General features: G+C 40.1%; 1 protein-coding gene across 1 annotated transcript in view; it reads left to right on the top strand.

Moving 5' to 3' along the window:
* The window catches only part of LOC136872807 (trehalase), a 63,342-nt gene extending 37,648 nt beyond the window's left edge, over nucleotides 1-25,694 (top strand). Inside the window, exons 4-8 of the mRNA XM_067146646.2 lie at nucleotides 2,586-2,722; nucleotides 4,780-5,063; nucleotides 6,400-6,669; nucleotides 9,755-9,891; nucleotides 20,811-25,694. Of these exons, the coding sequence (XP_067002747.2) occupies nucleotides 2,586-2,722; nucleotides 4,780-5,063; nucleotides 6,400-6,669; nucleotides 9,755-9,891; nucleotides 20,811-20,868 (886 nt within the window). The 3' untranslated portion in view covers nucleotides 20,869-25,694. The remainder of the gene's footprint in view (nucleotides 1-2,585; nucleotides 2,723-4,779; nucleotides 5,064-6,399; nucleotides 6,670-9,754; nucleotides 9,892-20,810) is intronic.
* Nucleotides 25,695-27,025: the final 1,331 nt, after the last annotated feature.

The following is a 27,025-nucleotide window of genomic DNA, read 5'->3' as shown; positions in this document are numbered from 1 at the left end:
CTACACAATTATTTTCGAGGAATATTAAAACGTTTCATTTGAGATTAGGGGCTATGTGCATTATGAATTTATTATAACTGTGTTGGGTTAATTATGTGTGTTTGTGTTGTCTCAGAAATATACAGTTGCTGCTGATTGTTGCTTAATATTGCTTTTAAATATTCATTTTGAATTTTATCAATAAGTTTGTGTTGTGGATAATTATATTACTTGGTGTCTGTAACTTTCTAGAGCTTCTAGAATGCTCAGTTTTATCCCGTTTGGATGAGGGTGTAAAACTCTGGAAGAATTATGTATATTTGATACTACATGTCCTGTGTCACGTAGATGTGTAGCAACTGCTGTCTTTTCATGCTTGTACAGGAGGGAAAAAAATAAAACTGGCCTGGAAAATATGTATAAGACTGACGCGGAATTGACCCCTGTTAATTAAAACGTAACAAAAATATTTCCAGTCTGTCAAACACACAACAATATATATTATAATACTATAAACACAACTACAAAAATACACACTATTATATAACACGAGAACTGCCCGTCACAGGAAATGCTGGAAACCGTGATTTGGATGCACCAATCGGTTGCTGAAAAATGTCTGCGCGTGCGCATCTCCCGCATGGTCTGTTCCGAGCACGTCGCTGTGCAATTACGTGTGAGTAAGTGAGAGGACCAGACGTGTTTAGTGACCAGTTGAATGCAACAGAAATTGTGCTCACGATAAAACAGCGCGTGAGTATTGTCGAGTGTTATACGAAGCATAATCCGTTGAAAGACCTGAGCGGAACTGTTTGCGCTAAAACTGGAAGTGTTTTGTTAAAACTTCCAGCAAAGTCTGCAATGCAAAACGTAGTGGCAAAATGGCGTGAAACGGACTCTGTAGTGAATAAAGACCGTAACTCTCCGAAAAGAGTTCGAACACCAGGATTAAAAGATCGTCGTGTCGAAACTTTATAAAAAAAAAGGACCTCTTGTGGATGTGTTTTAGTGTCCGGACGAACCTTCGCGTGTTGAGTTCTGCTGGTGGTTTCTGAGTGAAGTGGAGTGAGGACTTTTGGATCCCCAGTTTTTCATAACTCGGGTAGAAATATGGAGTCCGCCCCCGCAAGGATTGTTACATCATGTGTTAGTTTCAATGCTGCTATTCTTACCTGGAAATGATTCTGGAGGAGAGTTGTGTTCAATACGCCAGCCAGGGCCCAACCTACCCGCCCCTAGAAGTATATTTACTTTTATAACCTAACGTAGTGGTCCAGGCGTCATTATCCATTGCTTCTGCCGAGAATCACGGATATTGGCTGAGATATCGAAGACTAAGAAGTCATTCCCACCAAGGAAGAGACAGAGATTTCATTACCAACCATATGTATGTTTAGTCATCAGCCCGAAGGCTGGTTGGATCCTCAACAGTCCCGCCATGAGCTGTAATAGATGGCCTAGGCATCACTGAAGAGGCGTACTAGGGAAATGAGGAGTGAGGTAGTTTCCCGTTGCTTTCCTCACCGAGCCAGAAGTTGATATTACATGTCAGTCTGCCAAGCCCACTGAAATGCATGCACCACTGACCCTATGAGCAACAGTTTCGCACCATTCATAGCAGGGACTGGCTGCGTAAAGAATGACATTACTAGCATCGCTCATACCTCAGTCACTTTCATTTTGTCAAAGCCAAGGATAAGACAGAGACAGATCAATGAAAGTAACAAAATTGCTCTAGTCTATACCAGAAGACATAGTGCACTGTAAACACTAGGTCCTGCCAGCAAAGGCATTGCAGAAGAAAAAATGCTAAAGAGGCCCGCGAAGTTTGAAAGTGTCTTGGCGTCGGACGATAACCTTACACTTCCTCCTTTAATCTCGGGGCTTACGGCAATAAAAGAAAAGGTCATTTAATAGCTGTACGTATTTTTGCAAATCCAGGCTAATCTCTGGCATGAGAGGCTCTTGTCTATCGCCGCGGCGCATACTGTCCGCGCGGCAAGAAAAAGGAAAAGACGGCCGTATCAAACCAACAACTAACAGTGCTATTCAACTTACCTCAGCACTGCTTGTGGAAACCTAAGTATTAAACAAGGGACAGTCACTTCGCGTGCGCCACACAGTGGTGCCTCGTGTTACTAATATTGCAGGGCGGACTCTACTGTATAGTTATGCCATTTCTTGAGATGAGACAGTTTCCAGCATTTTCTGTGATGCTCAATAACAAGGGTCAATCCCGGGTCAGTTCCAGAGTAAATATTTTCCGGGCCATTAACATTAATTATTTCATACCGAATTAATTCACTGTCACGGACAAGGAGTAGGCCTATATTAAAACATGGATATGCTTTAAAGAATGAAATTATTTTAGGGTTTAAACTATATTTCAATCCAGACGTAACATAATGCAGACTGGACATAAATCCGTAAAATAAGTTGTTGCTTTAAGTTTTTTAAATTCAGCAATATTTCTGATATTGAAATATTAAGAACACGATTATTACTGGTTGTTAAAATAATAGAATGACACCTCCGCGACACGACATTATTTCGCAATTGTTCTCAAGTATGATGATAAGAAAGAAGTAAACTGTTTTCTCTTACAGAGAGGACTATGAAATTGCCCACAAAACGTTCGACACAGACGAAAGGCGGCAGCAATTTTATGAGGACATCAAGAGTGCCGCAGAGTCGGGATGGGACTTCTCCAGCCGATGGTTCATCAGGGATGGCTCCAACAATGGTGAGTGCTTGGCTGCGCTTGAGAAAGTGACTCCACTGACTTCATTTCATTTGGTCACGATCATGACAGGGAATCAATCAATCAATCAATCAATCAATCAATCAATCAATCAATCAATCAATCAATCAATCAGTCAATCAATCAATCAATCAATCAGTCAATCAATCAATCAATCAATCAATCAATCAATCAATCGCCCAGGCGGGAGATTACCTCTCTCTTGTTTACCAAGTATTTTTTGTTAATGATTACAAAGAAGTTTGAAATTTATTGAAAATCCCCCTTTAGTAAATTCTTAATTTGCTTTATGTCGCATCGAAACACACAAGTCTTGCGGCGACGATGGGATGAGATGGAAAAAGTCTAGGAATGCGAAGGGAGTGATCGTGACCTCAATTAAGGTACAGCATTTAGCCTGGTGTGAAAATATGATACCAAGGGAAACCATCTTCAGGGCTGCCGAATCCACTCCAAAATACTGACCATTGCATAGAAGAGACTCTGCTCAATCAACATATTTATTTATTTATTTATTTATTTATTTATTTAGTTAGTTAGTTAGTTAGTTAGTTAGTTAGTTAGTTAGTTAGTTAGTTAGTTAGTTAGTTAGTTAGTAAGTTAGTTATTTTTCTGACTCGTTGGCTGAATGGTTCACTTCATACGGTTCCGGATTAGATTTCCGGCTGGGTCGGGGATTTTAATCGCGTCTGATTAATTCTTCTGACCCGGGGACTGGGTGTTTGTGTTTGTTCCAACACTTTCCTCTCCATATTCAGGTAACGCACTGCACTATGTGCAACACAGTTCGCACCCGCGACCCCACAGATGTGAGAAAAGCGGTAGAGAAAGAAGAAGAAAAGAAGAATGTAGTTAGATATTTGCCATGGAATTTTATTCCTAATTAATCTTCAGTCAAATAAAAAAGAAAGTAAAAACGCCATTGTTAGGAAACTTACTACGTCATTTTTATTAGATTTATTATTATTCTTAAGTTGGCAACAAGTCCGCCTCGGTGGTGTAGTGGTTAGTGTGTTTAGCTGCCACCCACAGAGGCCCGGGTTCGATTCCCGGCTCGGCCACGAAATTTGAAAAAGTGGTACGAGGGCTGCACGGGGTTCACTCAGCCTCGGGAGGTCAACTGAGTAGAGGTGGGTTCGATTTCCACCCCAGCCATCCTGGAAGTGGTTTTCCGTGGTTTCCCACTTCTTCTCCAGGCAAATTCCGGGATGGTACCAAACTTAAGGCCACGGCCGCTTCCCTCCCTCTTACTTATCTATCCCTTCCAATCTTTCCCTTCCCTAGCAAGGCCCCTGTTCAGCATAGCAGGTGAGGCCGCCTGGGCGAGGTACTAGTCATCCTCCCCAATTGTATCCCCAGACCCAGAGTCTGAAGCTCCAGGACACTGCCTTCGAGGCGGTAGAGGTTGGATCCCTCGCTGAGTCAGGAAAAAACCGACCCTGGAAGGTAAACAGAAGAATAATAATAAGAAGTTGGCAACAATGTAAGCTGATAGCTATGTCAGCGCACCCACTTGCTCGGTAATCCGTAATTGCTCTTCCGAATATTTGCAAAATATTTCTTCTCTTGAATTCCAACCTTGTCTTCATATTATGATCTCTACTTTTAAAAACCCAATTCAAACTTATTCATCACCTAATGTCATTCCGCCGGGCGAGTTGGCCATGCGGTTAAGGGCGCGCAGCTGTGAACTTGCATCTAGCAGATAGTGGGTTCGAACCCCACTGTCGGCAAGCCAGAAGATTGTTTTCCGTGGTTTTCCATTTTCACACCAGGCAAATACTGGGGCTGTACCTTAATTAAGGCCACGGCCGCTTCCTTCCCACTCCTAGCCCTTTCCTGTCCTATCGTCGCCGAAAGAACTGTCTGTGTCGGTGCGACGTAAAGCAACTTGTAAAAATATTGCCATATGCATAATTCCTCTCGCCGTAAAAAGCATTTGTTATGGTTATTTCTGTGTTTATAATCCATTCCTGGTTTTAAAAAGAAACATGTTTACTTCGGTCTCTGGTTACTATTGCTGGCTACTGATGTTCCAGGAACCCTGTCTGATATTCACACTAGAAATGTCATCCCTGTGGATCTCAACGCCTTCCTTTTCTGGAATGCACGGATTTTATCAGACTTCCACAAAATGCTTGGAGATTTCAACAAGGCTGCCAAATATACAAAAATTGCCTCAGACTGGAAGGAGGCTGTGACAGCGGTGTTGTGGAATGAGGACGAAGGTTCTTGGTTCGACTACGATACACTCAATAACAAGCAGCGAGAGTATTTCTACCCTTCCAATGTGGCACCACTGTGGACCAAGTGCTATGATGAGGTAAGGCTGTAGCAGAGCGACATGGACGTTGGACTACCAAACCGCTGGTCCGTGTTCGATTCTTGGGCGTGGCGTTCTTGTTTTCAATCAGTATTTTCTCGGTCAGGCTGATAATATTCTGATAACCAGAATAGTTTTCTTTGCCTTTTAGTCGAAGAAAAATATTAGTTCAAGTAATGTTCAAAATTTTTACGATATGCATCTTGTGGAAGGAACCCTTCTTGAGATGATTTTATCGAAAACAAATACTTTAATAACTCGAACATTTCTAAATTTAGACCCCTTATTATATGAATAAACATGTTTTAGACGATCTTTCGATGTATAGCGTTGAAAATATGATTTTCATTCATCAACTTTGACATCGATTTTTTTTTAAACTAGGGAGTGTCTAGAAAAACGCCGAAACACGTGTCTCTTTATTTTCAATATAAAACGTCCGTGCAAAATGTTATCAAAATCGGTCATGTCCCTCATGTCATACCCTTTCCTTGTAAGTATTTTTCTTAATACCGTAATTAAAGAAATTAAAGGGAAAATTATTTAAAAAACAACAGGGATTGTACAAATTGATATTCATATAATTCCCTGTTTTTAATAACTGTCGGGATCTTCAGTTGACCACAACTAAAAAAATATTGGAGTAGAATAAAAATGTAATTTTTCTCAACAAAGGCGCGGGGGGGGGGGGGACTGCGTCCCCCTCGCCCGCTCTCCTTATCACAACCACTGTGTAAATTAATTGTAATATTACTTATTACTTGTTCAAGAAGTAATTTGTAATTTTGTAAAAGTTTGAGACGTTAATTTTAATAAATTGAATGTATTGTTAGATAATGGACGAGGATGACATTTTTTAAACTGTAGAAAGAATAGTGTTTTTATATGTCATTTAGGATATATTTTATTTTAATTATGATAGATATTAGGTTTTCTATTAAGAGATGTTTTAGAACGTTGGTGTTTGATGTGTAATATTAAGTTAAGAGATCCAAGAGATAATTGGAATTTTAAAAAAGTAGCTGAGGAAGAGGACAGTAAGGTCCTCGAAACAAGTACAGTGTATAAGATGATAAAAATTAAGTAAACAACTCTAAGTATTGACAAGGCTGACTTTTAATTGCCAAAGGTATATTTATTGGAGTAGTAATTTGTAATTCAGTAAAATATATCTCAGATAACTGTAATTCAGCCCAGTTACTATTTTCTCTTACTTTCCCATCACTGTGTTATCATCTGTATGTACAATGAGGAAGAGAAAAACACTATATATTCCCATTGTCAACAAAAGCAATTTTTCTTCCGAGTGGAACATGATATAAATGTTACTTTCCAGTCGAGGGCTGCGATAATTGGCCGGAAGGTGGTGAACTACCTGGACAGGTCCAACATCAGGAGTTACCTCGGAGGAATACCCACCTCGGTGAACAGGAGTGGCGAGCAGTGGGACTTGCCCAATGCATGGCCTCCACTACAAAGTATCGTCGTCCAAGGCCTCGACGAAACCAACGAGAAAAGTGCTAAAGATCTGGCTTACGAGCTCGCCAAGCAGTGGGTTCGTTCCAACTACAGAGGGTACCAGGACTCCATGGAAATGTATGAGAAGGTAAGAGTACATCTCAGACTAGTGATAAGAGTGGACATAAGGTGTAAATGGAGATGTATGGAACATTAAGAATAGGGGAGTGGGTCGACCTAATAAGGGAAGATATCAGAAGTGTATGGAGGTGTGTGGGAAAGTATGAGTACGCGAGCGGATTTGATCAAGCAGGAGAGGATATCTGGAGTGTATGGAGATATATGTAAAGATAGGAATAGAGAAGCGAATTTGATCCAGTAGTACGAAAAGATATATAAGTATTTGGAGATCTGTATGAAGTTAGAAATAGGGAAATGAGTTGATCTAGTTGTAGGAGGAGATAGCTAGGTACATTGAGATATATGTGGAGCTAGGAATAGGGAAGCGAGTTTGATCTGGTAGTAGGAAATATGTACATATATGGAGATCTACGTGAAGTCAGAAATAGGCAGACGAGTTTGATCTAGTAGCAAGAGCTGTCTACGTATGTGGAGATCTATGCGAAGTTGGAAATCGAGAAGCTACTTTGATCTACATAGTAGTAGATGTCAACGTATTTGGAGTTAGGAATAGAGAAGTGACTTTGATATAGCAGTAAGATTAAATATCTAGGTACTTGGAGATATATGTGGAGTGTGGAGTAGGGAAGCGAGTTTGATTTGGGAGTAGGAGATGTCTCCGTATACGAAAATCTATGTTAAGTTAGAGATAGGAAAGCGAATTGGATCTAGTAGCAGGAGGGGACATCTGGGTATTTAAAGATACATGTGGAGTGAGGAATAGGGATGCGAGTTTGATTTGGGAGTAGGAGGAGATATCAAGGTAGCAATAGGGAAGAGAGTTTGATCTAGCAGGAGGAGATATCAGGAGTATATGGAAACGTATGAGAAAAGGTCTTGGGGTAGAAGTGAGCAATGTTCTAGGTAACAGAAATGTTCCACCTGTTGCTTTTCCTTTATGGCAGCAGTACTTTCACGTGTATCTTCTGGCACAGGCCAAAACAAAGTGCAGCTTCCACCGAAGTTTTAATCTCATTCATGGTTGTCACAGTATGGAATCTTCTGAGATACGGGGTGGGGGGCAGGGGGGTTGGGGGCTGAGTAATGGCACTCAGAGCACAACTACTGTTCATTAATCAACCAATCAATCAATCAATCAATCAATGAATCAATCAATCAATCAATCATTCACCACTGATATGCATTTAGGTTGTCATCCAAGTGGCAGACACACTGTCAATTTTTTACCAAATATTTTTGGTAAAATTAAAGAAGTTGGGAATTTACTTATAGGACCAGTTGCGCTGCAATTCGGCACTTTTCACCCCAGTAAGGAAAATACTTCACTCTTCATTACTCCTTGCACGCGTCATTTTTACGCCACCACTGAATTTTGCAGTCTTCCTTTAACATATACGGTGATCAGTCAGTCACCATTGATCTTCATTTAGGGCAGTCGCCCAGCTGGCATATTCCCTATCTGTTGTTTACCAAGTCTTTTCTTGAATAATTGCAAATAATTTGGAAATTTATTGAACATCTTCGTTGGTAGATCATTCCAATCCCTAACTCCTCTTCCTATAAGCGAATATTGGCTCCAATTTCCCCCTTGAATTTCAATTTTATCTTCATATTCTGATCTTTCCTACTTTTAAAGACACCACTCAAATTTATTCGTCTTTTAATGTTATTCCATGCCATCTCTCCACTGACAGCTCGGAACATACCACTTAGTCGAGCAGCTCGTCTCCTTTCTCCAGAGTCTTCCCAGCCCAAACTTTGCAAACATTTTCCTAACGCTACTTTTTTTGTCGTAAATCACCCAGAACAAATCAAGCTGCTTTTCTTCGGATTTTTTCCAGTTTTTGAATCAAGTAATCCTGGTTAGGGTCTCATACATTGGAACCATACTCTAGTTGGCGGTGATGCTAGTGGGAGATCCAACAGGCCTTCAAACTGAAGACTTACCAGAAAACAGAAATGTGCCAAGAGGAATCGTACGAGGAAATTTAAATCTCTAGAATTTGTAAGTCAATAGTAAGGAAGTAACATATTTTATTATGCGCGTCAAAAAATTCGAGAAATGTTTCGTTATGTGATCTAGAGTTAATTCTACCTAAAGAACTCCCGCACCGATACAATTCATTTTGTTGAGGGCCAGGTGTTATTTACTGATTTTAAAAATAATCTGCAGAGATATTTCCCTACCACTACAAATGAAATTGATATCTTCAAACCCTATCAAATAAAACAAACCTGTCAGAGTGAAGACAATAGAATATAGAACAGGTTACAGATTGATCTTTAGACCCTGACAATAAGACACATTTCTCAGAGTAAAGATAATAGAATACTAGAACAGGTTACAGATTGATCTTCAAACCTTGACAATGAGATAAATATCCCAGAGTAAAGATAATAGAATACTGGAACACGTTACAGATTGATCTTCAAATACCAACACTAAGACAAACCTGTCAGAGCGAAGACATTAGAATATAGAACAGGTTACCTCCTTTTAATTATTTGAGATGGTTGCTTTTCTACTATAGGCCCAGAGGTATTGACCTTCAACTTTATGAAAACCCGTTGGTAGTATTAAGACGAGGTCCACGATGCTGCCTCTCTGATGTAGAAAGCGCTAAGTAGGGTTAACTACTCCTTGAACTGCCAACCTTCTATGAGGGGGAGGCTTCAGAAAAAGTTGAACTTTGCCAAATCGTTCACCCTCTTCAACTTGACTCTGAAACTCTTCACGTGTGACCTGATTTATCAGTTTCATCTCCATTATTCTTCAGTAACATTTCACAGGTTTTTCCTCTTTCTGTCTACACTATTTATTAATCTTGGTTCACTTCCATACAGTGTCACGTTGTATACAAACGCTCCAGAAACATCTATAGTAAGCGCAGATCTTTCATATCTTCTCTCAAAGCAGCTGCTGCAAAGTACATTGTCCACACTATTATTAGTTTTTTCTTGACAGTAGTCCTTAAAACATATGAGGAGTGCAGATTTCTACAGACGAATTATCCATCCTGTGGTATGTTTGAAGAAATGCAGCCTAAAGTTTTATGATGAAAAGAATAAAATGTTATTGTTTTCGTTTACAGTACGACGCTGAAAATCCTGGAAAATACGGTGGAGGGGGAGAGTATACGGTACAATCTGGATTTGGCTGGACGAACGGAGTGGTGATGGAGTTTCTAGCGACCTACGGAGAGAGGCTCACAGCCAATGGGAACAACAAGTGAGTTTACCGTTTCAGATGCCTATTATTTTAGGACGAAATACGTCCAGCAAGACGGAATTTGTGCAAATATTTATATTGCAATGTAACTTGGAGGTATTTTTGAATTATCTGGCTTAAGTTCATTATTGTGTCAGCGCAGACCATACTACAATACCGTACCATTTGAAATTGGGAGCATGCCAATCTTTATTTCCGTATTTAATTAGTTAATTATTTACATTGACAACTGTGGTCTACGGTTGCACAAGCTACCTACTTCTCTTACTTACACTTACACCTTTTTGTTTACTTTGTAACCAAAGGTGGTTCGACCTTACGGTCCTTTTCAGCAGTTCTTCCCCCAAGATGTTCCGCGGTTTAGTAGGTTCTTTCTTTGGATCTTCCTTCAACCCAGCTACTTTCTTTCTAAAGATGGTCCTCTCTATTATGTCCTCTGGTCTTACGTCATTTACCCGCACCTCCTTCAGCCAGTGGGGATGAGATTTCCATTTTACCTCTTTTTTATTTTTAGTTCTGGCCTACTAAGGACCACGGAGCTCGTCTTAACTCTTAGCTATGGTCTTCTGCTTTTTCTGGGCCCAACACGCTTTCATTTTGTGCCTGTGTGCCTGCTTCCTGCCATCTATCCACTTAGGTCTGGTGGTCCCTGTACCCTTTTTGCTTGTGAGGGACAGTGGGAAGACTCCCTGTAGGATGGCCTGTCGGTACTGAGATCGGTTCTCTGTGGTCTCTAATGGGACCCGCAGTTCCTCTAGGTCTGATTTTATTGTGGTGATACACTTGGTCTTGGAAGCCTTTCCTCTACTGTGAGGATTCTGTTGGTGAGCCTGCAGGGTTCCAGGCGGGTCATGTGCCCGTAGAAGGTCAGTAGCCTTTTCCTCATACATGTGACTATGTCTTCCTGATGTCCGTAGAGCTCGTTGTTGTGCCTGGTCCTGCAGGTGCTATCCTTCTCTCTTACGGGTCCTAGTATCCTCCTCTAGATCTTTCTCTCTTTAAGTTCTAGTTTACTGAGTGGGCCCTTTGGATTCATCCTTTTATTTATTTATTTAATTTAATTTTTTTATCGGATGGATTTTGGTGCCGGGAGTGTTCTGAGACATCTTCTGTCCGCCTGGTACAGGTCCTTCTATTCGACACCCATGCAAACCAATTCTTACAATGAATGTAGTACCAGGAGTACATGAATTAATTTACGCTGGTGATCTTTTGTTCAGTCAATCATCAGTGATCCACATTTAGGGCGGTTGCCCAGGTCACAAATTTCCTATCAATTGCTTACCTCATATTTGCATTTATTTATAATTGTTTACTTAGATTTTTTCTTAAATATTTTCAACGAACTTCGAAATTTATCGAACATTTCCCTTGATAATTTACTCCTCGTTCTATAAATGAATATTTGACCCAATTTGTCCTCTTGAGTTCCAACTTTACCTTCATACTATGATCTTTCCTACTTTTAAAAGCTCCACTACTTATGTAATTCCACGCCAACTCACCACTGACAGCTCCAAACATACCACATAGTCGAGCATCTCGTCTCCTCGTTAGATACTGCATTTCCTTATGTCCTATCATGTACTTCACTCTTCTGTGTTTTAAACCTATAACTATCCCTTTTGTTTTCTCTTTATTTATTTTCATTCCATATTCCTCACATGCCTTACTTACATCAATTATTTCAAGTAAGTTGGAAAATTAGCTTTCTACTCGGATGGCCCTGGGATCAATTCCCGGTCCGATAGGGTATTTTAAAGTTAAGTGATTAATTTACTTGCCTCGGAGACTGGGTGTTTGCTCTGTCTCCAACATCCCAGGAACTCACACACCACGCGCAACACTACCTTTCACCACAGCAAGGCTGGGCAAAAGTAGAGACGCAGGATGACGCTGGGAACCAGGCTCTGAACTCAACTGCGCGCAGGGAGAGCTAAAGTTGATGTGGCAGTTCTATCACCACTGCGAGTGACTTTGTGGCGATAATGTGTGCGGTAATTGCAATGTGTATTACATTTTTACTAGATACTAGAAGTTTTCTTCTAAACAAAGGTTTAATAACACTAAACGGAAAAACATATCCAAAACATTACACGGAGAAACTTAATGTTAGTTCGTAGTGAATTAAATCATTCTCAGAAAATGCGTCATTTCAAATAGTGTGTTACGGAGCATGGAGCAACTTTTTTAAACATATTACTGTACGTAATTATAAACAAATTGCGGAAGTTGAAAATTAATTTCAAGATTACGTGTTTATTTTATTTTTAATGACAAATCTGAATCCTCCCAACTAGTTATCATTCATTATTATTAGTTCGTACAAATTATGCCTAATTTTACAAAAAAGAAGTCAGTTAAAGAGGGAGTCTACTGAATATAAAATATCATCTAAAAAATAATATAATTAAATAAACACATTGTAAAAACTTGCATCTGCGATTTTAAATTGATGTTCATGTAGTCAGCATGTGAAGTGTCATATAAAAGTTTTCTCCCTCAAAGTGCCTCGATGAGTTTCTCCTCCATCGTGGACTTTTTTTTTTTCAGAAAACGAATCTAGTCACTAGTGAAAACTGCGGCACGGGCACAGACCTTCACAGCTCACGGACACCCTGGGTTCGAACATTCGCTGTTGTATGCATTTCCGTGTTTGACAGAAACTCACGGTGAGTCACCCCACCTCACCAAACTGCGTCTCAACTTGCGCCCCACCTTTAACACGCAGTTTCCTCTGCACGGCTGATGCCAACCACCCTCGTCGCAGGGTCTGCCTTACAAGCTAGAAATAGCCAAACAAATTTATTCTGCACCCATGATCGTTACATTATCTGTTTCCTTCGTCAGATTCTCATTATCATCGATGGCGTCGTACATTTCTTCAATTTCCTCATCAGGACTTTTCGCTGCTGGAAAATAAACTTGAGCTACAACCACGTCTGTGGGACTTGATTCGAATTTTACAACTAGCATCATTTCATTTACTGTACATGGTAAGTGTTCATCTAATTCAGTACCCAGTTCCTCCGGATGAATCATTGAACTCCACTCTTTCCTTCGATTGTGCTACCACTGCAAATCAATCGAAAACCACTTCTATAGTATTTGCCCTTCCCTGCACACCTTCTTTCGCACAATTGCAGGATATCTGCATCTCTTTCATTTATTACTTCATTTGTTTGTTGCATTTTCTCGTGTTTCCGTTAGCGATCTCACATTCCATGCATTTCTATTTTTGCTATGGGTGGGTTACAAAGGGTAACGACCTGGAAACACTCGCTTCTTCCCCTGACCGATATTGCATTCCGTTTCTCGTGATGAGCAAATTATATGATGTCTTACTGTGAAAATAGTATGGTTGCTTCACTTGGGAAAAGCATTGCAGTGGTTTCCCGTGGCCATCTGCATGCATTAGTTACCTAATGCCAGACAAAGATTAGGCTGCAGATAACCTGCAGAACAGCTGATGTTGAATTAAGTGACATTTCCTCCAAAGGGGACGTCCGACCACCTAAAGGAATTCTTCTGCCCGAAGACATCGTCATGTTAGGTAGTCAAGCTTACCGAGCAAGACACTGTACAGACACTCTGCATTTTCGGTCACGTAGCTATCAGCTTACATTCGGGAGATAGTGGGTCCGAAAGAAACTGCCGGCGGCCCTGGAAATGGACTTCCATGGTCTTCCATTTACACACTATGTAAATGCTGGGGCTGCCAAGGCTACGGTCACTTCCTCCCCACTCCTAGCACTTTCCTACCCCATCGTCGCCTTAAAACCTATCTGTGTCAGTGCGACGCACAGACAATTGTTGTCATGTTATTCACCGCCGCCCACAATTGGTATACAGGTGCTGCCAGTACGGTCTATACTATTCCGTATTAACAACAACGACCAGATGGATCGCTGTGTCTTAATGACAGCGATTGTACCAAGACCCTAGCTAACTACTTCAAAGGACTCTTAAATGCAGAAGAACCTATTGAACGTCTCCAAGTTACAGAACCAACTAACCCCAATACTGAGTTTATCCCTCCTCCAACGTATGAAGAAGTCAGAGATGTAATTAAATTACTCAAGAACAATAAAGCTTCTGGAGAAGACGGGATAGTAGCAGAAATGCTAAAACATGCCGGAGAACACACCTTCAGGAGCATACATAAAGTAATTCTGGACATATGGACTAGTGAGAGGCTCCCAGATGATTGGACGTCAGCCATTATCCATCCAATCCACAAGAAGGGAAGCAAAACAGATCCCAGTAACTACAGAGGAATATCACTCCTTGCTGTTACCTATAAGATATTTTCCAAGATTCTGGAACGCCATGTCACAAGACAGTTGGATAAAGAGTTAGGAGAATATCAAGCAGGGTTCAGAGCATCGAGGTCCTGTACCGAGCAGATACAAAATCTGAAGACCATCCTTCAATACAGCAAATCAAGAGCTCGACAATGGGTAGCTATATTTGTCGACTTCCAGAAAGCATACGACTCAGTAGATAGAATTACTCTTTACAATACATTAAGAGAACTAGGACTTAACGACAAGATCAACAGGCTGGTGCAAGCAACCTTGCACAATACCACAGCCAGAGTAAAGTTTAGAGGACAACTCTCGGAGAGTTTCGCCATTAAAACAGGGGTGAGACAAGGAGATGGCATCTCATGTATATTATTTAACTGCGTTCTGGAAAAGATAATTAGAGAGTGGATGAGATTCCTTCCAGAGAACACTGGATTACGGATGGGGATTAAAGCAGACAACCTGAGGATACCATGCCTAGCCTTTGCAGACGATCTGACTTTATTGGCAAATGACATACAGGAGGCTACTACTCAGCTCCAAACACTGCACTCAATAGCGGCTAAAACGGGTCTTTTGATCAACATAGGAAAGACCGAGTTTGTTACTAACATCAAAGATGCCCCTGGAAAGATGAGAGTCAGTGATAATATCTACATCAAGAGAGTCAAAAGTGTAAAGTACCTTGGGGAATGGTTCTCAGAGGACCTCAGTGAAACAATGGCTCTTGAACACAGGAGACTCAAACTAGATAAGGCTTACCATGCCTGTAGAAAGCTGTATGCTTCAAAAAATCTGTCGATGAATGTCAAACTAAGACACTACAATGCAGTAATCAGACCGTCAGTCCTCTATGCAGCAGAGTGTCTATATTTAACTAAGAAGACCCCACTAAGAGCCCTCGAGGTACAAGAAAGAAAGTTCCTGAGACGGATAGTGGGACCAAGAATTTTACCAGATGGAAGCCGATGGTATCAACCAAATCGTGAGCTATATAAACACCAAGAAAATCTCATAGATGCCATCAGAAGAAGGCGACTGGCTTTTTACGGACACCTATCCAGAATGGACTCAAATAGATTATCTCATAGGATCTTCAAGGCTGCTAACAAGGGCAAAGCTACTGGGTTCGTGTGGATGAAGCAAGTGGAGAAGGACCTTTCGGAACTCCACATAAATCAAAACGACATAGCTGATCGGAGTAACTATCATACAACTCTTAAAACTAAATCCTTTTTAACATCCCTCACAGAAGTTACCCACAGACCAAAAGACGAGACCAGGAAATGGTCTGAGGAACGTAAGATTGAATTTAGCCGGAAAATGAAGGACTACTGGGCCATCAGGAAAGCTCGAGGTACCAACAAGAAAACAGCTGCCAAACCAGCCGCTAAGAACACCAATTGTGGCAAACAACGACGATGACTTCAAGAAACAGCTAAAACACAAGCACCGTGGTCCATAGATGGCCCTAACGAATTAAAAAAATAATAATAATAATAATAATAATAATAATGAATGTTGCTGTACGCATACACCGGCTTCAGTGGTGGGGTCATATGAGACTAATAATGATGGCGTAATGGTGCGGGTCTTTTTCTTGTAGACGTCCTATTAAATGACTTGCATGTCTGTGAAGATGTTGGCCCTACATAGGATGATTTCTAATGCTGAATACGCCACACACAGCCAGCCCCCGAACCATTGGAATTAACCAATTAAGGTTAAAATCCCCGACCCGGCCGGGAATTGAACCAGGGACCGTGTGAACCAAAGGCCTGCACGCTGACCATTCAACCAACCAGTCGGACGATGTGAGACTTACGGGGGAGGATGGGTTACTTAGGAGGAAAATGGACCCGGTAGTGGAGGATAAGAGAAGTAGAGGGAGACCAAGACAGCGATGGTTATTCTCAATTTCTATTGAGTTAAAGGTAAGGGATATGGAACTAAACGAAGCCAAGGGCTAGTTACAAATAGAGGATTGTGGTAGCGTTTAGTAAATTCAAAGGCATAACAGTCTATAATAAATATGTACGTATTGTATGTTGGGTATTCAGCCCGAAGGCTGGTTTGATCCTTTGCAGCTCCGCCAACAGCTGTCATAAATAGCCTAGTTGTCACTGAGGAGGCGTAATAGGGAAATGAGGAGTGAGGTAGTTCCCCGTTGCTTTCCTCACCGAGCCAGCAGTTGCTATTACATATAAGTCTGCCAAGCCCACTGAAATGTGTGCACCAACGACCCTATGAGCAACATTTTCACACCATTCATAGCAGGGACTGGCTGCATAAGGAATGGTATTACTAGCATCACTCATACCTCAGTCACTTTCATATTGTCAAAGCCAAGGATGAGACTGAGACAGGTCAATGAAAGTAACAAATTTGATATAGCCCATACCAGAAGACATAGTGCACTGTAAACACTACATCTTGCCAGCAAATGCATAAATATGTATAATAATAATAATAATAATAATAATAATAATAATAATAATAATAATAATAATAATAATAATAATAATAATAATAATAATAATAATGGTTCATGGTGTGGGTTACTGTAGTCACGTCCTAGTTCGTGAACCATGGGCAACGGCTGAGTGGCCTAGTAAGTTGTCCTCAGAGTCGGGATACCAATTGCTATGGAATGGGAGTGGGCATCTCGGACATATTCTGAGTCATGGCCCTCCTTGTGCTCAGGCGGCTAGGACTATACAATTCACCGGTGGTTCATAACCCGTTAGAGGAGAGATCCTCACTTGGACTATGTGTAAGTAGGGTAGCATCCTGCTTCATGAATTTACCGAGCTCAGAACATTTTAAGCAAGCCTCGGACCTATGGGAGTAACGGAGTCCCACTCCCATTTGACAGGCGAGGGACTCCTTGGAAACAACTTGGCGAACGAAATGGAATTCGATGGGGAGTTATCAATATTAATGGGGCTTATGGAAGAAAGAAGGTAGAACTGGCTGAGTCAGCAAAGAGGATGCATCTGGATGTTCTAGGAGTAAGTGATATTCGGGTAAGGGGAGATAACGAGGAAGAGATAGGAGATTGTAAGGTGTACTTGACGGGTGTTAGAAAGGGAAGGGCAGAGTCTGGGGTAGGGCTCTTTATTAGGAATACCATTGCACGCAACATAGTTTCTGTTAGGCACGTAAATGAGCGAATGATGTGGGTAGATTTGTCAGTTGGAGGAATTAGGACTAGAATTGTGTCCGTGTATTCATCATGTGAGGGTGCAGATGAGGATGAAGTTGACAAGTTTTATGAAGGATTGAGTGACATCGTGGTCAGGGTCAACAGCAAGGATAGAATAGTGCTAATGGGCGATTTCAATGCAAGAACTGGGAATAGAACTGAAGGATACGAAAGGGTGATTGGTAAATGTGGGGAAGATATGGAAGCTAATGGGAATGGGAAGCGTTTGCTGGACTTCTGTGCTAGTCTGGGTTTAGCTGTTACGAATACATTCTTCAAGCATAAGGCTATTCACCGCTACACATGGGAGGCTAGGGGTACCAGATCCATAATAGACTATATCTTAACCGACTTCGAATTCAGGAAATCTGTTAGGAATTACGAGTTTTCCGGGGATTTTTTCGATGATACAGACCACTATGTGATCTGTAGTGAACTATCTATCTCTAGGCCTAGGGTAGAGAAAGTGAAATCTGTCTGCAAACGAATAAGGGTAGAAAATCTCCAAGACGAGGAAGTTAGACAGAATTACATGGGTATGATTAGTGAAAAGTTCCGAACAGTAGACAGTAAGACAGGTTCAGAATATAGAAAGTGAATGGTTGGCATACAGGTATGATGTAGTAGAAACAGCAAGGGAATACCTAGGAACAACTGTGTGTAAAGATGGGAAAAGGCTAACATCTTGGTGGAATGATGAAGTGAGAGCAGCCTGTAAACGTATAAAGGAGGCTTATCAGAAATGGGTCCAAACAAGGGCCGAGGCAGACAGTACGTAGATGAAATAAACAGCGAAACCAATAGTTGTTGAATCCAAAAAGAAGTCGTTGGAAGATTTTGGTAATAACCTGGAAAGGCTGACCAAAGGTCAGCAGGCTAACCATTCAGCCATGGATCCACACAACTTTCTGTATGTCATATTCTTGTACCAAGTGGTAATTTTTGGTTCTTATCTATCTCGATGAAGAACGATATATATTTTCCAGACATGGAAAACTTCGCTTTATGTTATGACTAGCTGATGTACCCGTGCTTCGCTACGGAATTCTACATTGTATACAGAACTGCAGGTTAGGTAGAGTACACGTTGTGAGCAAGACTGTATTAAATTGCATAGCTCTTACTGTTACCCTAGAAACGCGACGGAGAAATCACCAAACGTCTTTTCTCATATGAAGACTGTGTTGGGGAATTTTCATTGTAATGGTAGGCCCGCTTGCCTACCATCATTAACAATCAGGTTGGGCAGTTTTCATTATAATGGCAGACACTCACTCTCCATCTGCCTTTTTACATCCTCAGAAAGACTGTTTTAGTGGTTTTCCCAACTGAAATGAATATATGTCATTACAATGACGTCAGTAGGAATAGCGCGAGTAAAAGCAATGATTTCACATTAAATACTTGATCAAATGGAAAACCACACATTTGCTCACTTTTAACGAACAGTACTACGCTGCCGATCTAACAGTCCAAAGTTCCAGAGCTGGAATGACCAGCCCGCAGACAGCCGTGATCCGTGAACACTGTTAGTCCTTTTTCGGACGGGGTGGGGTCGAATGGTAAAGAGTCTCAGGGCAAAAACTATGCCCTTTCACTAATATGTTTCCTAGGAGTATCCGATGAGCCGTAAAATCACAATTCACTACACTGGCGGCGGAAAATCTATCTGACTTGGAGGCAATTTTTTCCTCCAAGCCAGAGGAGAAACCCCCTCTTCACTGCTAATTTTGAATAAAATGAATGTAGAATTTAATAAAAGTGAAGAGGAAGTAGTTCTTTTTAAGAAACGGCTCCTTTCAGGGTTGAATGTTGAGTTATTTAGTGAATTGTGGTGCTATAATTTGGAATATGCCTTACTACTACTACTACTACTACTACTACTACTACTAAGTGAGCCTTTGCCTTAAGAGTGCACACTACTCATTCAAAAAAGCACGTCAGAGTAGGGATCGAATAGCTGGAATACTATGATGAACCTGTGAGTTACATACCAGCAGAACGGTATCAGAAAATGTATGAACCAGAGGAATGACATGCTAAAGAAAAGAGTTTTCTAACTCCCCAGCTATTTCCCGCCAGTATTCCGTCAGGTTGTTATACTCGGTACACAGCAGCAATCCCATCTATCCGAGTTGAGCGGCAGCACAAGAGACCAATAACATCACCACAAACAATGGTCAATGTAATGTTATTGTTATCGATGTTATGCATTTTCAATATTGTAGGCCTTCACATTTAGTTTTCTTCCGACTCTGAAATACCACTCCTATCATAGTCGGTGCGGTAAAATTGAATAAAACATAAATGGTCGGAAATTGTATTCCCTATAACTTTCGTTATGTAGTAGTTTTCGATAGGACCAATAACATAGGTATTTAAAAATTAAATTTTAGGCGCCTCCCCCTAAACTACAATTTCATACAGGGTGAATAAAATTGTTTATAACTTAGTCTGTAGTTGCTTATTCCCTCACTCTATATACCGACTTTCATTAAATTCTGTCAAGCCATTTTCCCGTGGCTCGGCGTTGATATGGACTTGGCAACAAAAATACAAATTCGTGAATATCTGTGTTATCAAAGCCGGTACGGTAACAATGTATGACATAAATGATCGGAAATTTAATTATATATAGCTTTAGTTATGTAGTATTTATCGATAGGACCACTAATAATACAAATATTTGAGAATTAAATTTTAGGCCTTCCCCTAAACTATCATTTTACTCAGCATGAGTAAAATTATTTATAGCCTAGATTGTAGCGGCTCACCCCCCGTCTTCACATACCGATTTTCATTAAATTCTCTTCAGCCGTTTTCTCGTGATGCGTGTACATACATACAGACAGACAGACAGACAGAAATTACGGAAAAGTAAAAATTGCATTTCCTTGTTACTATGGAAATGACCGATACAGAAATATCATTCTGTTCAAATTCTGAGCAATGTACAGACAAAACTCTTATTTTATATATATAGATTTTCCCATTGACAGAGTGTGATAATTTCACATAATAATACTTCGGTGACTACCATAATTGTTAGTATAGAAGCTTTCGAAAGTGTGAAAGCATTAATAAATAGGGCGCAAGATTATGTTCTTCTTTTTATCTTGTTAATTTCAGATTTAGGTCTTGTATCGTTTCCCACGGACTGTTGACAATTTTTATTTACGCTTACAGTGCATAAATTGATTAATGTAAGCCTTTAATATAAAATAGGCGTATTTTTCCCACCCTGAAGTTATACTTAACAATGGTTCATGTTAACTGTGGCGACGACAGAGAACAGACACCGTATTCGGCATTAATATACAGTATTTGACAAATTCATTAAGACCAAAATGATACATTCTTATCTGGTTCCCTCACGCTAATGCAATAATAATTTTGTTCTGTTTCAGGCACAGACGAAGATCTCTTTGGAACAACTTCGTCCCTCGAGGGCATGGCGGTAAATGAGTTGTTTGTTTTAGCTGTTATTGTTAGTCCTTATTTTAGTGCACAGCAGTATTTTAAATGTTTCTTCGTACAGGAAGAGGAACATAAAGAGGTTCACTCATAAGTGATCCTACTAGTCATAAGTTATCGGCCAGAACTTAATAATTGTATAAATAACTTCTGAACTGCGGCTTGGGCACAAGCAAATAGCTATTTTACTTCCTGCGTCCTGCATATCTTATGGCTGTATGTGTGTAAGTTTAAGACACTGATGTGTAACAGATTTCAGTCTATTAAGCGAAGAAACTAATTGAGTGATGATTTCAAAAGACTATACCCTGATGTTTATGCGAATGTTTGTAAGGAGGGAAGTGTCCTCTTCATGTCAAAACCTGCTTTGAAACTTTGGTGAAATCCAATGAGCTGTGAAAAGACCACATGCAGGGAAAACACACACACTTCTACCTTTGCAAAAATAAAATGATCATAAATATATCTCCCGGTCTTGGCCATCCATCAACGGCTGCTAATTTTAGATGGCTACCAGCCATACGACATAGCCTGCACGGTTGCTAGGTAACATACTTTACATCACAGCCTGCAAGGTTGCTATGGTTACACTTCCTTCACACGTTTTGTTGCGTTTACATTACAATAAGTTTGGATGACCTCCAGCCGTAAGATATATTTGTGTAAAAAACAAAGCTTCCTGATTCCATCGCAAGGGACCGAAATAAACCCCTGAACCGTAGATTAGTGAAGTGGTACTGGTTGCTACAGGTTACATTGCACAGCCTTCACTGTAGTGGGGTGGTGTGCAGGAGTCAAGGTCCACACAGATCACCAATGAGGCAGGGATGAAACAACAGAGTTTCAAGTTACACATTGTAGTAACTTCACGCTACCATCTTAACAGTATGCTAACACACTATTGCTTGATACTGGGATCCACCCCTACAACTGCAGTGTCAGTAGCGATGATAACAGATGTTATGTAGCAGTGGGCCTTGTAACTACGCCAGCCGCCACACGGAACCTAGAGGAGACCTTGGAATTACTTGAAGAAAATAATAAAGTAATAAAATAATGTAGAGAAATTAGCAATCCTATAAAAACACTATTTCGATGACCTTCAGTCGGTAGGCTGGAAAATGAGGAGTCACTCACTGAAATCTGTTCAGCCGTTTTCTCATAATTTCCATTGCCGGAAAACGGTTCATCAAGTTATATTATATTGAATGTTAATGCTAGAAACCAAATGTCGTAAAGATATGCAGAACGCTAAACAGTGCAGTAGTCAATATCTTTTGCCTCCCTGGCGTAGTTTACTGTGATAGGAAGTGACCGGATTTTGATGCTGTAGTAGGATATGGTAGATTGCATTTTTATTTGTCTAATCCTAAGGATCTTTTAACCCGCACTTGAAATCCGCAAGGAAAATTGCTTAAATACTAGGGGCCTTAACATTACATGCCCCTAATGTTTATGCTAATCTCTTTACGGAGATGTTCTGCGGCCTACACGATCCTGAAGACATAACTTATTTCTGCATACAAATCCGTTCGCTTGTGATAAGTATGTTCTAGTCACTGTTGGCTATAACATCAGAAATTTTATCAGTTGATTTACATACCATTTCCTTTTCAATACAGGAAGGATGAAATGGTTTCATTTAATTCTAAAACTGTTTGATGACGATACTTCTATGAAGTATCATCTAACTTGAAGAGGCCTGGACGACAAACCCAGAATACAACTCGTACTATTACGTTTGAAAATACTCCTTCCAGTCACTTAACGATAAGAAAAATTAAATTCTTGATAATTTCATATTGTAAATCTGCAACTATTTAAAAAGAACTGTTCTGAAAATGTTATGCAACTACCTTCGAATATAAAATCCGATATGTCCGGCCGATTTCAGGAGTGCGTTGACCTCAGCAAAACAACCACTTGACTGGCATCTGCGGATGCATAAAATAAACGGAATAAGCTGATTATATTTCTAATTTTATCCATTCTTGCATCAATACTTTCTAGAAAAATCTGACTGGCTTCATAAGTTGTCGCGGATATTGGAAGTAGTATTATAACTATGTTCGGGAAACTGTGTGATGTAATGTCGTCTTGGTCCTCCATGTCTTGACAAAATGAACACCAGATCGTGTATAACGATTTTAATTTATTATTAGCACAGTTTGTTTTCACTTTGTGAAGTTCATCACTTGTTTAAGTCATATTGCTATTCATATAAATACAAAGTCCTTGAAAGTGTAGATAATATGTGGTAGATCATCAACAAAATTAATTCATGTTCTCTCTTTCTCTGGACTTCCCATTCTTGATACTAGTCGAAAACAAACATAAACTTTTGTTTTACTAACAAACATTTATTGCCACTCATAAAATATTGTTCAGAGAGAATCCTATCAATTACATTTAAGAAACTACGCAACAATTGTCATACTTGGACATATACCGTATATTGTAATAAGTGTCACACATGGGCACCCATATGACAGTTTGTAAGTGGAGGGGCCTAGACCTGGGGTTATGTAGTATTTTTAATATTTTGAAAGATGAATGGCGACTTGTAGTCCGCGGTAGAATAACACCCACGGTATCCTCAGCCTGTTAGTGGGGGGGCGGTACTACCAGTTCTACGTAATACCGACTTTTAAATAATTTTCTTGAAAGAAAAACACCTGACTACATTAGATTTTTGCCTTTCCCTGAGAGATAAGGTGGGGCCGCGCCCCCCCCCCTTGCCCCCGGGCATGGGCGCCCTTGGTGTCACACGTGGACGTATACAAACATTGTAACAAGTGTCACACATGGACTTTTACAAACATTGTAACAAGTGTCACACGTGGACTTTTACAAACATTGTAACAAATGTTACAGTTGGACATAAACATTGTAACAGGTGTCACACGTTGATATATACAAACGTTGTAACGAGTGCCACACGAGGACATAATAGAAACTTATATTCGGAAGAAGTAGAGACAGTTATTTATATCCAACAGATTAAAGAGAAAAGTAAATCTTTCGATTAAAGGTAATGTATTAGTATACTGTCGCAAAAGAGAATTGCTAAAGAACACCCGTTATCGCTTAGTGAGAGAAAACTTAGCCTCTGCACTGAGAGATTTATTGTGAATAGTTTGTGAAGAAGCACACTGTATCTCTTCCACGGGGTCGAACAGAGAGCAGGTATTGTTGCCCTTCCCCAGCAGACTCGGGCAGCTGTTATTCTTGATCCAACCATCCGATTCGAAAGTGACATACTAGGCCAAGGAAGTTGACTAGGAAAATAGTGAGAAAAATAACAATCTCCCAGAAATCTGGTCCGTGATTGGTCTGCTATTTGGAAGCAGAGACAGTGTACCCAAGCATACATGGGAAATCCTGAAAAGCTTGGAATCCAGCACAGGACTCTGAAAAAATATTGGACATGTCAAAAGATTCAGTGACTATTTTAAATCATCGCTTATACTACTCCTAAATGATAAATCATTTAGAGTTCTCTTTCTTTACAATATGTTTAATATTTTCTGTTATCATCATGTAAATTGTAAAATTCAATATCCTTGTAGTCATTCACGGTTTTTGAACCGATGTCCTTTGAAAAAATTCCCTATTCCACAGAGATACAGGCCTACCTCCCGCTAAATCCACATAAATAGTCACACAAGTCTAGAGATGCGTATAAAATCATTACTAGAATGAATGAGTCTTCATAACCTGTATTTATATGAATAGCCTTTCCATAATTCAAAAATATTAGTGCGAGAGCCTGGAAGAAGTCTCCCATCTTTGTTATTTGTTTAAATAGAAAATTCGACAACAAAATCATTTCTTTGTTTAGGAATTAATGTTATGGAAAGAGAGTTTGGGATAGTTTGCCGATGAGTTGACATTTTATCTAAATTTATCAGATTCGAAATATACAAGGTGTTCTCAAAAATGTGGGGATTAATCGGGACGCGGATAGTAAGTTAAGCACAAAAAGAACCTAGATCGTCCCTTGACTATACGTCGTATTGTCAACAGTTTATGAGTTATATAGACATTCCAAAATTGTACGGAATAACTGAGAACAGGCCTATTTGCCTCATCCGTCACTGAGCAGCTGTAGTCCTCTTTGTTTATAAAGAGTACTCGAAACGTGTCACATCTCTAAAGGCTTTTAGGCAACTGAACGGTGTATTTGGAGTGTTTATCAATTAGAGGTTCGTACTCTAGTTTGTCCATAGAAGAATGACGGGCATAATTAAACTCATAATGATATTAAATCAAAAGGAAATTTGGGGACGTGTGTTTCTGAATCCCTCGACTCTCCTTATAAATACGTGCATTGCACTCATAGCAGTAAGTCAAAGAATGGGTTCAAAACGTCGAAAAATGAATGTAAGTTGAATGCGTTATGGAAAGTATGAAAATAAAATAATCCCTAGGTCTTGAAAAATCTAATTCCATTGGTTATAAAAGACAACACTAAATGACCAAATGGGGTTAGACAGGAAAGGTGAAATTGTGTAGCTGTTCAAACATTCGACTCTCTAATATTTGTGACACAGATGTGTGATCCCAATGTCTTTAGTTTAGATAGTACATGTCCCTCTTGAACGAGACTTCCTCTCAGCTCGACCACTGCACGTGGCACTTGGGAGCTTCATTTGTTGTTAACTGCTGGAACGGTTACAGGTATTTATGAACGCACGAAAAGTGCTGGCACGTACAAAGCTATATACTTGTTTTGTAAAATATTGTTATAACCAACGAAGCGAGCAAGAATTATATGCACTGTATATATTTTGTACAAATATATGAGTTGTAAATTACTATCCTGTGTTTTTAATAGTAGCCCACTACCTCACCAGATTTCCCTCAACTAGAACAACTGGGATATCAGATCAAGAGTTCTTTACACTCGCCTGTCAACATTCCGTACACAATTAAAGACCTCCCCGGAAAAAATATGTAACCAAGATCAATGATTTTTCAGGAGTCAAAGTCTCCGTACAGGCCATGGAGGCCCTTGGAGGGGTGGAAGGTAAAGGCTTCCACTATTCGTAACGTCGGCACTTGATGGGCCTGGCCGCCTTTGCCCCCAGGAATTAACCTGGTACTCATTTTTGGTGTAGGCTGAGTTAACCTTGGGGCGATATGCACCTCCGGAAGAGAAAATCTTGTTTCTTAAATTTTTACAACTTCCTGACGGGGATTTGAATCTACGTCCTTCCGGGCGAACCGAGCACGCCTTTACAGCCTCGGCCAGGCAGCCCCTGATTTTTTCAGGAGAGAGGAAAATTATTTTGGGGGTTTATATCCTGGTGCACGCTACTTGAACCAATCGTATATGTAAGTGTACAAATGATTTGATAATATACTAACAACAATACTTTATTTTATAACTTGAAAATATAAAAAAATAATGTATGAACTGCAAGTGACAAAATGGAAAATATACTGCAAGCACGTCTTACATCTGTATACAACAGAAGAGATGTCCTGTACGAGCACTTGAAACACTATTAAGAAATAATATTAGTATAATAATAAACAAATAACAACAACAAAAAAGTCAAGACAATTTTTTAAAATTCAGATGTGGTTTCGTGTCCGACTCATTGGCTGAATGATCAGAGGCGAGGCCTTCTGTTCAGAGGTTCTCGGGTTCGATTCCCCGGAGGGTCGGCGACTTTAATCGCTTCTGATTAATTATTCTGGTTCGGGGACTCGGTGTTTGTCTTTGTCTCAATACTGTACTCTTCATATTCAGACAACACAGCATACTACCAACCACTAAACAAACACGCAATAATTACATCCCTCCATATAGACTCGGTGACGGGAAGGGCATACGGCCGTAAAACGGCCAAATCCACGTGTGCGACACAGTTCGCACCCACGATCGCACAGATGTGGGTAAAGCGGTAGTAGTAGAAGAAGAAGATATTTCGTCTATGGTCAGTGCTTCGTATAAGTTAGGAAATTTGTTTGGAAGGGTAATAGGGAGGTACATTCAGGGAAACAGGGTGGCCTAGGGAGCGGTGATAAGGGAACAGGGAACTGGAAATCAAGTAGGGGTGACATAAAATTGTTAGTGTTGAACTGTAGAAGATTTGTAAAGAAAGGAATAGAATTAAGTAATTTAATAGATATATATTTA

The sequence above is a fragment of the Anabrus simplex genome, chromosome 4, assembly GCF_040414725.1.
Source record: "Anabrus simplex isolate iqAnaSimp1 chromosome 4, ASM4041472v1, whole genome shotgun sequence".
NCBI classification, from domain to species: Eukaryota; Metazoa; Arthropoda; class Insecta; order Orthoptera; family Tettigoniidae; genus Anabrus; species Anabrus simplex.
The sequence above is the reverse complement of the archived record's forward strand: the minus strand, read 5'-3'. Positions and strand labels throughout refer to the sequence as shown.